The sequence below is a fragment of the Cavia porcellus genome, unplaced genomic scaffold, assembly GCF_034190915.1.
Source record: "Cavia porcellus strain 051 isolate PalLab524CR breed Dunkin Hartley unplaced genomic scaffold, mCavPor4.1 scaffold_6, whole genome shotgun sequence".
In the NCBI taxonomy this organism is placed as follows: domain Eukaryota; kingdom Metazoa; phylum Chordata; class Mammalia; order Rodentia; family Caviidae; genus Cavia; species Cavia porcellus.
This window is the reverse complement of record NW_026947489.1, coordinates 70,390,529-70,403,838: the sequence shown is the minus strand read 5'-3', so window position 1 is coordinate 70,403,838 and position 13,310 is coordinate 70,390,529. Positions and strand designations below refer to the sequence as shown.

The 13,310-nt window shown below is 37.3% G+C and overlaps 1 protein-coding gene across 3 annotated transcripts in view; it reads right to left on the bottom strand.

Annotated features, from left to right (window-relative positions):
- Myo1d (myosin ID) overlaps window positions 1–13,310 on the bottom strand; it is a 340,584-nt gene that overhangs the window by 124,520 nt on the left and 202,754 nt on the right. For all 3 annotated transcript variants that reach the window (XM_063249624.1, XM_063249625.1, XM_003469616.5), the window contains exons 18-20: window positions 12,947–13,091; window positions 12,309–12,413; window positions 4,446–4,559 (exon numbers count right to left, since the gene is read on the bottom strand). In XM_063249624.1, coding sequence (XP_063105694.1) covers window positions 4,446–4,559; window positions 12,309–12,413; window positions 12,947–13,091 — 364 coding nt within the window. The remainder of the gene's footprint in view (window positions 1–4,445; window positions 4,560–12,308; window positions 12,414–12,946; window positions 13,092–13,310) is intronic.

Below are 13,310 nucleotides of genomic sequence, written 5' to 3'. Positions count from 1 at the left end.
GGGATTCATTCCTTAACTCTTTTAAGCTTTTGCTTAAATGTCAACTTCTCAGGGAGGCCTGGCCACCACATTTAAAATTATAATAACTCTCACATTCCCTATTTCCTTTCCTGATTTTACCTTTTTCCTCACAGCTTCTATGGACTACATGTTACACCTGAATATGCATACATATGTACATATACACATACATACATACATTTTTATCCACTGTAATATAAATTACATGAAGGAAGAACTGTGGCTGTTTCGATATTTTGGTGTTCTGACTACCTCTCGGCTGGCATACAGTGAATACTCAGTAATTATTTGAACTGAATGGCTTAGGTTATTGAGTGGGTGATTAGACAATGGTATATGGCTGCCTAAAATATCAAATGAAGCTGATTCTCTAAACATTGTAATGTAATACTCTCCCCTTCTGTTTAAGTCCTTTAAATTCCTTCATTGTGACTCCAGATCTAGCAGAGAGAAATGAACACCAGGAATAACTGTCAGAGAGCATGCAGTTCAGTGGTGGCATCTCTGGGAGGAGTAAAAGCTTGCTCTTCCTCAGCAGGGCCAGTCAGAAGCCCACTATTTGTAAGCCTCAAGCACTTATTTATCCTCTGCTGGTGACCTGTCGGGGGACAGCCAATATGTCCACCAGAGCTGAGCACTGAGGCCCTTAGCTACTGCTGACTTAGATAAGCTCTGAGTTAGGGAGACAGAGTATAGAGGGATTAGGTGGGTATTTTTATGGTACATTAGGAAAGCAATAAACATTAGTCCTATATTGCCTGGCTGGAGTCAGTCAAGGAAACAGAACAAAATTTTAGGACCTGCTTGACAAAGACTGGTATCCTGGCAACAGAATGAAGCTGAAATATGGAAAGTGCTTCTCTTCCAGGGAAAACCTAATATGGGAAACACTTCTCTTCCAGGGAAAACCTAACAGCACACCCTAATATTCATCATGGCTTGCCTCCAAGGTCCCGATGTACCATGGGACAACAGTAAAAAACAGTAAAAAACCAGGTGCAGTGGTACACATGGAGGCTACAGCAGAAGATTACAAATTCAAGCCCAGCGTGGGCAACTCAGTAAGACTCTGTTGCAAAGTAAAAAAGGGCTGGGAGGGCCAGGGATATAGCTCACTGGCACAGTGCCTGCCTGGCAAGTACAAGGTCTTGAGTTTGATTCCCAGTACAAAAAAGCTGGTGTGTGTGTGGGGGTGTTGTGTAGCTCAGTAGTAGAGCACTTGCTTGGAAAGCCCACGGTCCTGGGTCCTCAGCATAGGGGGTGGGGGAAAGGAAGAGCTCAATTGTGCCCAAAATGAATGATAGGAATTATCCAAGTCATACCAGAAAAAAATCAGGAAAGGCTATGCATAGATTTGCAAGTGTTTGACAAGGAACAAAGTACGGAGATCACGCAGACTCGGTTGCTATGGAGAGGCCTCATCTGAGAAGGCTGCACAATATGTTACTGCAGGATGAAATGCAAATAACTTGTTGGGGTGGCTGCTTCTGACCTGGGCCTAGGGCTGACCCACAATGTCTGGCAAGAAAGAGGTGACTGTCAAGAGTGAAAGGGAGGCAGAAGTGTCACTGTCCAGCACTCATGTTGCTGAGGGCTGCAGGCCCCTTGGATCTGCATTAGACAGCAGCACTTGTTGGGTTTCCCTGAGATTGCTCTCCCTTACTGTCACACACATTCTTATTACAAACACAGCATTACTGAGGATAATATGTGCAGTCTGTTCTTTAGTGCCACAAAGCTCAGCTAAAGCTAAAGCAGGAAAAAAGCTACACAGAAGGGGGAAAGAGAAGAGAGAGCTGGAGATCTCTTAGCTGTATTTTTTTTAATTGGCAACTCTTATTTCTGAAAATGGTCCAATCTGGCTCTAAACACAGTGTTCCCATAGCTCCTTTCTTTCCTAGAATAACTCATAACCTTATGGATTTGAAGGAAAATTAGACCTCATTTAGCACACTAAGAGAGATATGAAAAAGAAGACTATAAAGAGATTTACTTTTTATTCCATTTCCTTCAGAGATTCCTATCCCCACACTTAACTGTGGATGTTCTTGAATAATCCTCCCTTATTTTCCCTCTAGATTCATAATTTCCACTTCCAACTGTATATTGATCTGCTCTTAAATTTTAATCCTCAGTGCTAAATTTTTTCCCAGTCTGTAGTATTAGACTTCTGATTATTTATGGAATATCTTCTTTTAAGTTATGCAGAAGTCAACATAGTTCAATTTGTTTTCAAATTTGTTATCATCTCCTTAAAACAAAGGTTACTTTTCTTAAAGTTTGTTTATAATTTCAGAATATTTAAACCATACAGAAGAGCACAAAAAATAAAAAACAAATACCTACGTCCCTGTCCTCAGACTGTTTTTCTATTATTTGTTTTAGACTTAACATAGTGGAAGTCTCCTTTCCATCTGACCTGCCCTGTCCTGAAAGACAGACTCTTTGGAAGTCAGCTCCTCCCAGAGGTGGGCTCTACGGCCAAGGCTAATGAATGTGCACAGCTAATCTGGAGATGCAGGGGCACTGGAAAGGGAGATGGGAGGCAGCTATGGTAGGCCAACTGCAGCTGCCTCCTGTGTGGAAACACTGGGGAATCATCTTGGCCACTCAAGAGATGGAGCTGGACATCTATACCCATGCCCATGACTCACTCATGGCTAGGGCCTTTCAGCCTTCTGGGAGTGAGTGCAGGATGGAGTCTGCTTGGCAGCACCTTTTTTGGGGAGGTACTGAGGATTGAACCAAGAAATTTTGCACTAAGCTACATTCCAAGCCCTTTTATACTTTGAAGCAGGAGCTTGATAGTCTCTGTGTTGACTGGCAGGGCTCAAACTTGAAATCTTCCTGCCTCAACCTCTCAGAGTGCTGGGATTACAGATATTCACCATGCCTGGCTGATGACAGCATTTTAACAAAAACGCTGGCTGCTGGAAATTAGGCTGGTGTATAAAAATGGTGCTGGAACACAGAGAGACAAGAGTCCAACAGAACATCTTCAAAAGTTCATTTCTACCCATGTGGTGTGCACAGTTACTATGGTAGTTAGATACTGTTAATTTTTGTGATATTATTAATACCATACAATATTAATATCACTAGTGATGATGATGGTTGAAAACAGCATTATAAATATAAAGCAATCAACATGAAAAAGGAAGACTGGGAAAATAACCTCAAAGAGTTATTTATTTATTTAACTAGCTTGTGCCTGATGGATCTCCCTTAGTTGAAAGAAAACACATAGAACATGCACCACAACTTATGTTCCTTTGGTTCCACAGCTCAGTAGATTTTGACAAAATCTGATTTTCTTCCTCATTTCTTTCATCTCCAACTGTAAAATTGCAGGGTTACTAGGTTTAAACTGTGACTTGTATACACAATGAACAAATCTTTTCTAAGAATACTAAGTACAGTCTAAAGTGTCTTGCAATACCATTTTATTTGTAGCTGCAATCTACTGGCTTTTCTGTAAAAGTGGAAAGGCTTATGTATGTGGAGGGACTGGGGGTGAGGGAATGGAATAGTTAGGACAAACCCCAGTGTCATAATGTGGGTAATCTAAACCACCCTGCACAGCCAGGAATAGTCTGCTGTCTGTTTCTTACAACCAAAAGGACCTCTGAGATGTAACAAAAGCCAACTATGAAACAATGTTTCCTATTCCTTTTTGTAGCAACTGCAAGATTTACAATAATGTAAATACTGCCCCTTACAGATCCTAGTGTCAGACAGACTTCTTTCTTTAAGAATAGAGAAGACCTCCTGAAATAAATGAAAAGATCTAGTAGTCCAGTAGGATCTTTCTAAAGAATCAGAATAGCAGTCACGTATAAAGTAGATACAGTTAAACAGAAAAAAATTTCATATTGAGATTAAAGGAGATACCACATATCACATTTCAAATAAAAGTTACAGAATTTGAAAATCTTAAGGATAGAGTCAACAATAGGGTAGATTTAGATTGCAGATCACACCAGTAATAAATATGAGAAAAATACTTTGATGAGAACTGGAAGACACACACATTTTAAATTTAAAAGATCAGTAATATTTTCACAAAAAAAATCTATGTTGTTTTTCTATTTGATTCCATTTCCATAAAAACCAAATCTTATGAAAATAAACAGGAAAACATGCTATAAGATAGCACATTTAAACAGTAAATATTATTAAGAATATAGATCACATAGAATCTGTAGTTGTTTTTTAAAAATGTTTTCATTAATCTATTAGAAACTTTGGATCCTCCTGGTAAGAGACTGTACTTCCGTACCAAATACAAGATTGGCGTACAATGTCATGAGCGAGTGGGTTCTTGAAAGACCCAGAGATTCTTGTGGTCAGTCTCCTGGCCCATTACTGGCCCATGACCACCAGGTTAAGAGTCTTCCTTAGGGAGAGAAGCACAGAGTACTCACATTGTACAGGGGGATAGTCTTCATCACCTTGTACTGTTTAGTGGGATCCATTTTATACAGGTGACGATCAGTGACAAAAATTGCTCGGTCTTCCACCTTACTAAATCGATTCACCTATAAGGAAAAAAAAATGAAATACAGCATCTCAACAAGAATGAAATCAAGTAGTCATCTGGAAACATCTGGAGGCTGGAAGTAGCTGATTCTGGAGACAAATTCTATAATACATAGGTACCATGTAAGGCCATTCTCTGGGAGGCAACTGAGATCTCAAAGAAGTAACTGTCTCTGGATGTAAGGAATTTAACAACTGAAATTTTATAGTTTAACAGGGACACACACACACACACACACACACACACAAATAAAAGGTAAAGCCCAGACACCATCAAGAAAGTAAAAGACACCCACACAATAGGAAACAAATTTTCCGAATCATTTACCTGATAATGGACTTGTGTCTAGGATATACAAAAAACTAATACAATTTAATAATTAGAAGACAATCCATGCACACAAAGCAAAGATATGAAGTCCTTGGTTATAAGAAGCTGAGACTAGGATGTATAGGTGAGACAAATAAACAACTAATAAGTAAAGATAATCACATACTATACAGAAAATAAAACTAGACAATGAGATTTGGAGAAAATACACGTGCACATATCCATTTCTATTAATCATCCCTCAAAATACTCAGTTCTCTTCAGAAAGACTTACTCCATTATTCGTGGCACTGTGTTTTTTATTATGATAAGGAAAAGAATCACTGTACTTTTTGATCACCTCTTATATGTGTGATTTTTTTAGAAAGCCACTTTGTTAGAGACAGGGTCAGAGAATACCCATTTGAAGAATGTTCCTATTTGCAGATAAATCTTTTCCTAAGAGACAGATTTAAACATAGGATATTATATAAGTAGTTAGCTACTTATTCATTAGGATGTTTCCATCCATTAAGTAATATTTTATTTTACTATTTTGTTTGGTTGTTTTAGACAGGGCCTTGTTGTGCGGTTTGGACTGGTTTTGAATTTACCATACTCCCTGGCTGGCCTCAAATTCATTTCCATCTTTCTAATTCAGGCTTATGAGTGCTGGGATTACAGGAATGCATCATTATGTCTGGCAGACTGAGGTACTGTATATTTTATTTTATTTTATTTTAATTTTTGTACCAGGAACTGAACTCAGGTCCTTGTGCATGCCAGGCAGGTGCTTATGTTGCTTAAACTATATCTCCAGCCTGGTACTGTGTATTTTAATCAAGGTACCAAGCACTAAAAAATTTTCAATCACTGCAATGCCATGTTTCTCAGTGCCTAAAAGGAAAAAGAAAGCTAACGAAATGATACAACCAAAAGCCCTCCCATAACTGGAAGAGAAGACTTAGCTGTGATATATATCGCCTATCCCTTCCCTCAAGTTCTCATTTCCAAGATGCAAAGAAGTTAGAGGTTGATTTGAAAACGCTGGCTTCAGTAAGATATTTAGCTAATTAAATTAGTATAGGAGGATGGGATGTAGCAGGTACATTGCTATGAGGGAGGGTAGAGGAAACTAAAACTCAAATTCGAGTTTGAATTTTATTAAAATTTTTTCCTTTTGCCTTTCAGTTTTAGAAATCAGTCTGTACTTTTAGCATTTAACGTAACTAGAGTATATTTTTTAGTTAACTCAACAAAAGTGACCCCTGTAATTAAGAATAAAATAGAGTCTGTATGGTGTGTAATTACTGCCCTTGATAAATGCATTTCATAGCATCCATTTTTGCTGTAACTGATGACTAATCTTTCTCCGAAGACTTGAAACAAGGTGAACACAGAATTTCCCTCCTGGCATTGTTCTACGTTGTTTTGGACCACACCAGCTTTATGTGGAATTTTTTGAAAGAAAGGCTTCCATGGCCCAGTCTGTTTGAGAAACACTGCAAACCGCAATTCGTAGGACATTCATAACCCAGGAATATATTAAATGCTCTGAGAATTCCACCATTTCCAATTTCCATTGAATTTATGGAAACCTTTTTCTACTATTAATAGTCAACCAAATACTGGTTCTGTGAAACCCATGTTAGAGAGCACTAATCATCATTTACCTGAGACTATTACCTATCCTAGCTTTGTAGAATACAGAACATCTAAAAAAGAACTTGAAAACTAAGCAAAAGTAATGCCCCATATATTCTGCAATCACATTTGAGAGAGACAAGACTGTGGTACAAAAAGGTGTGATTAAAACAACTAGTGGCAGCTGGGCATGGTGGCACATGTTTGTAATCTCAGTGCTTGAGAGGCTGAAGCAGGAGGATAGGCACAGGGTTTAAGGCCAGTCTAGGCTATACCGTATCTCAAAAACAAAACAAAACAAAACAAAACAACACAGGACAACACAAAACAAAACAGGGCAATACAACAAACAAAACTTCCTCAACAAATCAAAATGAAAACAAAAAACCAAACAATACCCTTCAAAAATCCCTAATTGCATACTTTTACCTGGTCATTCCAGAATCAAAATGAAAAAGGCCACATATCTTTTTAAAGGGTATTGCCAGATATACAGGTCAGCAGCATAGTGCCTGCCTGGCAAGTGTGAGGTTGTGAGTTCAATCCCTGGTACCAAAAAAAAAAAAAAAAAAAAAAAAAAGAAACAAAAACCAAAAACCAAAACCAAACAAACAAAAAAAAGGGATATGTCCAAGAATTAATCTAAAAAGCACCACCAACAGAAATATCCTAAAGCAGCAATTATTCAGAAGCTTTGTTTAGGAATACTATGTTCTTTTATATATAGAAAATGTATTTTTTTGAAAATGTAATTTCTAAAAAGAACGTGCCACAAGCCTACTTTCTGTTCCAGCAACTCAAATCAATCTTAAAAAGAATCAGGTGAGTGTTAAGGATGTCACATAACAAAAAACTTTTAAACTGCATAACTTAACTATGTAAACCAAGGTAAAGGGAAAATTCTACATATATATATGTATGTATAAATCTAAGGACTTAATATAATTATGGTATAGGAACACCATTTTTCCTCCACTTAAATTCATAAAGTGATAGAAAAACTGAATCATAGACTCAATATTAGATGTTTCATCATCTTCTAACCGAAGCTAAAAACTCAATCTTTCAAAAACAAAACAAAACAAAACAAACCCCTCCCGTTTTCCCCTAAATACAGTACTTCAAGTGATCTGCTTATAGGTTTAGTCAGCACCACCGTGGGTCAGAGATAAAGCCTCCCTGGAGAGTCAGACCAGGGGGAACACAGCACAGGTGAGAGGAGCTATTTGTCTCTCATCTTAGAATACAGTTTATAACTGTGGCTAATGGAAGATGTGGCCTCAAATGATTCAGAGAGGAGGGAATGGCTCTGCCGAAGTTCATCAAGCAGGCCTTCGTGTGCTTTTGGGATCCAAAGATTCCACAGAGACCATTGTCTCACTATAGTGAGATGAGTTTTGCATTCAAATTAGAAATACAGGAGCATGAATAACAATTTTTCAGCTTTTTATCCAGCAAAACCCAGGATAAAATTGTCTCTACTGGAGAGAAAACTAAGCTTTTCTAAGGTAGGTGACCTAATTCTCGAAACTGGCCAACTTTCTCTAATTAATTAGTAATTGGAACAATTAGTAATCAGAATAGTTCTGATTACTAATTTGATTTCTCAGGTATGCTGATAGGAAAGAAGATCTGAGCATCCTGGATATAAACGCCTTTGTTATATTCACAAACTGGTATTATAGCTTATCTTTTTTTGGGGGGATGCATGTGTCAATTTGGTTAGCAAAAGTCTTTCATTGTCTAACTCTAGGTACATTTAGTAATTTTTTGATCTCAGAGTTCAGAACTAGACTTTCAGTATGATTAACTCATGTTGATATTTATTTTAGTGCCATTTATTTTAGTCTTAATTTCAAAACCAGCTACTCTCCGTTTTGTTTAAAAGTCTTTGAGCATGCTGGGTGCAGTGACATAAGTTTGTAATCCCAGTTAATCAAGGGCATGGGTGGAGGCTGAGGCAGGAGGGTAGCAAGTTTGAGTCCAGCCTGGATAACTTAGTAAGCCTCTGTTTCAATTAGAATAACAACAACAATAATGATGATGATGATGAAAAAAAAGTTATGGATTTATCTCAGAGAGAAGAGTGGCTCTGAGTTCTCTAGTACTGCGGAAAAGAAAAAGCCTATATCGTATTGACTTGAATTCTTCTTCCTCATAATGCTCAGATGCTGTCTGTAACACAGGCTAAGTACCTCTTATTTGAAATGCTTGGAACCAGAGTTGTTTTAGATTTGGGGATTTTTCAGATTTTGGCATATTTATATAGACTTTATTGGTTGACTATTCTAATCTAAAAATTATGTCACCACTCAGAAAGTTTCAGGTTTTACAGTTTCACATTTTGAATTTTCAGATTAGTCTTTGTTCCAGGTTCCTATAAAGATCTGGTAAAACCTTTGTAATTTTATGACTTAGCGGGGTGATAAAATCTCCATGTTATAATATTTAGTCTTGGTTCCAGGTGCCTGACACAAAACTCTTACAATCTCCAAAGTGATGAGTGTCTTTTGTCTGCTAATAAGATGACTAGTGACCAGGGCTCCTCATTTCAGGATTGGGGCCAGTTGCCAAAACAACCAAGGCAAAACTAGAAGTTTGGAACTTTCAGTAGCAACCGCAGTCATCTGTAGATAGAGAAGGGCTGAGGGTTAAGTCACTTACCAAGAGGCAATGAGTTAATCAATCAATCTAGTAATGAATCTTCCCTAAACTCTAAGCTAACAGGTCTGGAGAGTATCTCAGCTGGTGAAAGCCTCCAATTGCTGAGAGGGGACAATCTTTCCTTTAATGAAATGCTAACCACTAACATGTAATGACTACCAATAAGGCTAGATTTCAATCTACTGCCTTTTGTTTATTTGTTCCATTTATTGTTTGTTCCCATTCTCTCTTTTCTGCCTTGTTTGCAATGAAGTTTTTTAAAAAATGATTCCATTTTACCTTCTTTATTGACATACTAGTTATAACTTAGTTTTGCTATTTTAGTGGCTCTAAGGGTTTATGGAATACATCTAATAATGTATCATATTCTACTGAAACTATACTACTTTTCATGTGTGATACAGAAATCTCACTATAATGTATTTCCATTTTTCTCCTGCCTGAATGGCTTCTTTTAACTATTTCTATGGTTCACAAGAAACTGGGTGCATCTTTGTATCTTTTTTTCCTTTTATTACTGGAATTGAGCAGTCTGATCTGTGTGGCTCGATACAGTTTCCCTAGGTTTCTTATGTTTGGATTCTGCTCAGCTTCTTGCTTTGTGCATTTAGTTTTCATCAAGTTTGGAGAAATGTCAGCCATTCATTAAAAAAAATTCTTCTTATGGGGCTGGGGATTTAGCTCAGCAGCATAAGCGCCTGCCTTGTAAGCAGGGAGTCGTGAGTTCGATCCCCGGTACTGATAAAAAGGAAAAAGATTAAAAAAAAAAATCCTTTTCTGTTCATTCTTAGGGACTCCAAATGCAATAATACAGGGCCACATAAATTGTTTCACAGCTTTCTGTGATGTTTAAGTCTTTCCTTTTGTTTGTGTTTAATTTTGGATAGTTTTATTGCTGTATATTCAAATTCACTAATTCTTTTGCAAGGTTAAATTTTCTGTTAATCCTGTTGAGTAGCTTTTTTCACTCATATTTTTCATCTTTATAAATTTTATGCATTTAAGGATTCTCCCTGTGTTTATTTAAAATGTTCAGGGTCAGGGATATAGCTCAGTGACACAGTTCCTGTTTGGCAAGTGTGAGGTCCTAAGTTTGATTCTTGTTCCAAAAAAATACATACATACATAAAAGATTCAGTATTTCCTTTAGCTTTTGGAATACACAGGGTACAACTTTTAACTATTTTAATGACTTCGTTAATTCTACAATTTGTTTGAATGATTGATTTTTCTTTTCATTATGGATTTCACTCTCCAGTTGTTTCGTATGTTTGGCAAATTTTCGAATAGATGTCATGCATTCAAAATTTTACTTTCTATGTGCTGGGTATTTTTGTATTTCTATAAATATTTTTGAGCTCTGCTCTGAGACAGTTAGGTTACTTAAAAACAGTCTGATTCTTCCCGGTTGTACTCTTAAGATTTGTTCAGTAAGTCTGGAGTAATATTTACTAGGACTAATTATTCTCCCTACCAAAGCAAGAATCTTGTCAGGGCTCTCTCCCATGCTCAGAGACCAGGAAGTCTGCAGTTTTTCTGCTGGGACAGACACGTACACACTATGTCCATGCAGCCTCTATGAATGCGGAATTCCTGACCTCTCACCCTTTCTGTTGGTCTCCCCAGTCTTGAATAGCTTCCTCATATGCACAGCTGTTCAGTACTCAGGGGCACACATCTAGCTGCTCTGGTGTCTCCCAGCTCTGGGCTCTCTCTTTTCAACTGGGGAACCCACAAGGCTTTTATCACAGCTCTCCCACATAGGACAGTCTAGAAAGCCCCAAGGCAGAAGATTTGGACCCAGAACACCTCACTTTTTTCTGGTATTTCAAGGATCAGTACTTTTCCTTGCTTGATGTTAACGATCTTGAAGACTTCTGTTTCAGGTGCTCTGTCTTCTCCCCCATATATCTTCTTCCCACTCATTTAAATAGCTACATTGCATCATGTAAATATGTAATTTATAATCCAATCATCTTCTGATAAACATTAACATTTTTCCAGGTTTTGGTTGTTATAATATACAAGTACATATATATACCTGCCTTTGGATATCTGTGCAAACCTAACAACAGAGTAAACCCTCAGTGGTGTGGTTTCTGGAGTAAGAAGTTTGGGCGTTTTAAATTTTGATCAGTGCTGCCAAGTTGCTCACTCAAGAGGAACAAAGCCTATGTCCCAACAACAGATTTTTCCTAAATTCTTAGAAATGCTGGTTCCTAGCAATATTTTAAAGTTTACCAAATTTATAGTTGAAAATCACATTTCACTATTCTGATTTAAATAATATTAAAATTATGTATTTTTAAAAAAGATTTGAAATGAAGCACTTTGTGAAGTAAACTAAAGTTGTTGGAATTTTGATATAAAGTAATTTTTAAACTTCCTCCTTCAGGGCCAGGGATATGGCTCAGTGGCACAGCAACTCCCTGGCAAGTGAGAGGTCCTGAGTTCGATTCCCAGTACCAAAACATTTTCTTCCTTTAAATACTGCCATTCATTAATATTTTAAAATTTACTTGGTTCATTTTACAAATAGTTCTAATTATTTCATTTTTTCTATGAATTCACCTAAGCAAGTATTTTAACTAGCTCCCTTACCTTTTCCAATTTCTACACTTTCATTTGCCCAACAGCTGTCACCTCCTGGCAAACAACAGTTCACATTATCTGCTTCCGACAAACAAATACTTTCACAGTATATACCCTTCCCCCTGCCATCCAAATCTCAGTATGCTCTGCTCTTCTTTTCCAAATTATGGTTTCTTCCTAAATCTTGTTTTAGTAATAATACATTTATAAAAAGTATTAAATGACTACTAAATACAAAGCAGATATGTAGGTACTATGAAAGATACCCTTACAGGAAAATACAGATCTCTGGCCTCAAGGAAATACCTTATCCTATTTCAAAGAAAATGACATTTTAAAAGTATTTACTTCCTTTATAGCTTAAGTCTAAAACTGCAGTCATGCTAGCCATTCCAACAATGCCTCAGTACAGTCAGGCACAGCTCACAGATGGGGCAGCTAGCTATGCTTTGTTGTATTTTATTACAGGTCTACTTGAGTGAGTCTCATCTAAATTAGGCTTTTCTTTCCATGATGGTCTGTTTCAAGCTTGCCTTACCTTACGGACATGACAGGAAAAGAGGATATTCATGTATTTGTCCTTCCGTTTCAGTTCATTAGCAACGGGGACAAAAGTGCCTGAGGTCTGAGGTGTATCTGGCTTCTGCAAGGAAAATGGAAACAATGAAATGAGAATGCTTAGCATCTGAGGAGCACGGGCAATCGTTTGGCATACTGCTTTGTAACTGTACTTACACAGCTTCACACACACATTTTTTATCTCCTTACCCCAGAGGGTAAGCTCATAAAAGGGTGTTGTAACATCAAAAGTCCTATGAAAATTTTAAATTAGGAAATGAGAGAGAAGATGAAATGCAGCTTTGGGAATAATTAACATAAAGGTGGTAATTAAATATAGCTGCTGAACAATGCAAGGAAAAGTTTAAAAGGCCACAGGTCATAGAGTACACTTCATGTATATGAATACAACACAGAGAACCTTTGTTGAGAAGAGGAGATCAAATATTGTACACTCAGAAATAATAGAAGTATTTTTTACTTTTACTTTTTTTTCTTTTATCATTTAGTATGTGAAAATGTTTTATTCTTCCATCATTTCTTGGAGGAAAATTCCTTCTTGGAGAAAATTTCTTTGTGAAGAGTGCAGGAGTAGACTGCACATTGTCTTGGACTTACTGAAGCAAGATAGTTGCCTTCCCAGGCTCTCTGGAGCCCAAGGTCAGCCCTTTGACCCTTCAGCATTTCCATGGCTGCAACCTTTGCCCTGACCTGGGGCAGGTCAGATGCAGGTATGCTCTTGATGAGTTGGGATGCTCTCCATCTACAAGGAAACAGATAGCAGGTACAGACATTAGAAACTCAATCCCATTCATTTTCAAGGAGAACTTAAGCTGTCATTAAGTAGAATAAAACCACAGTACTTACATACGATGCTAAAAAAGTAAAATACCTCCAAAATATTCCCCAGAAGTTGTTAAATACAGTTTTATGCAGACATACATTTTGTAAGATTTGCTTCGGTTTTTTCAAATTTTTGAGA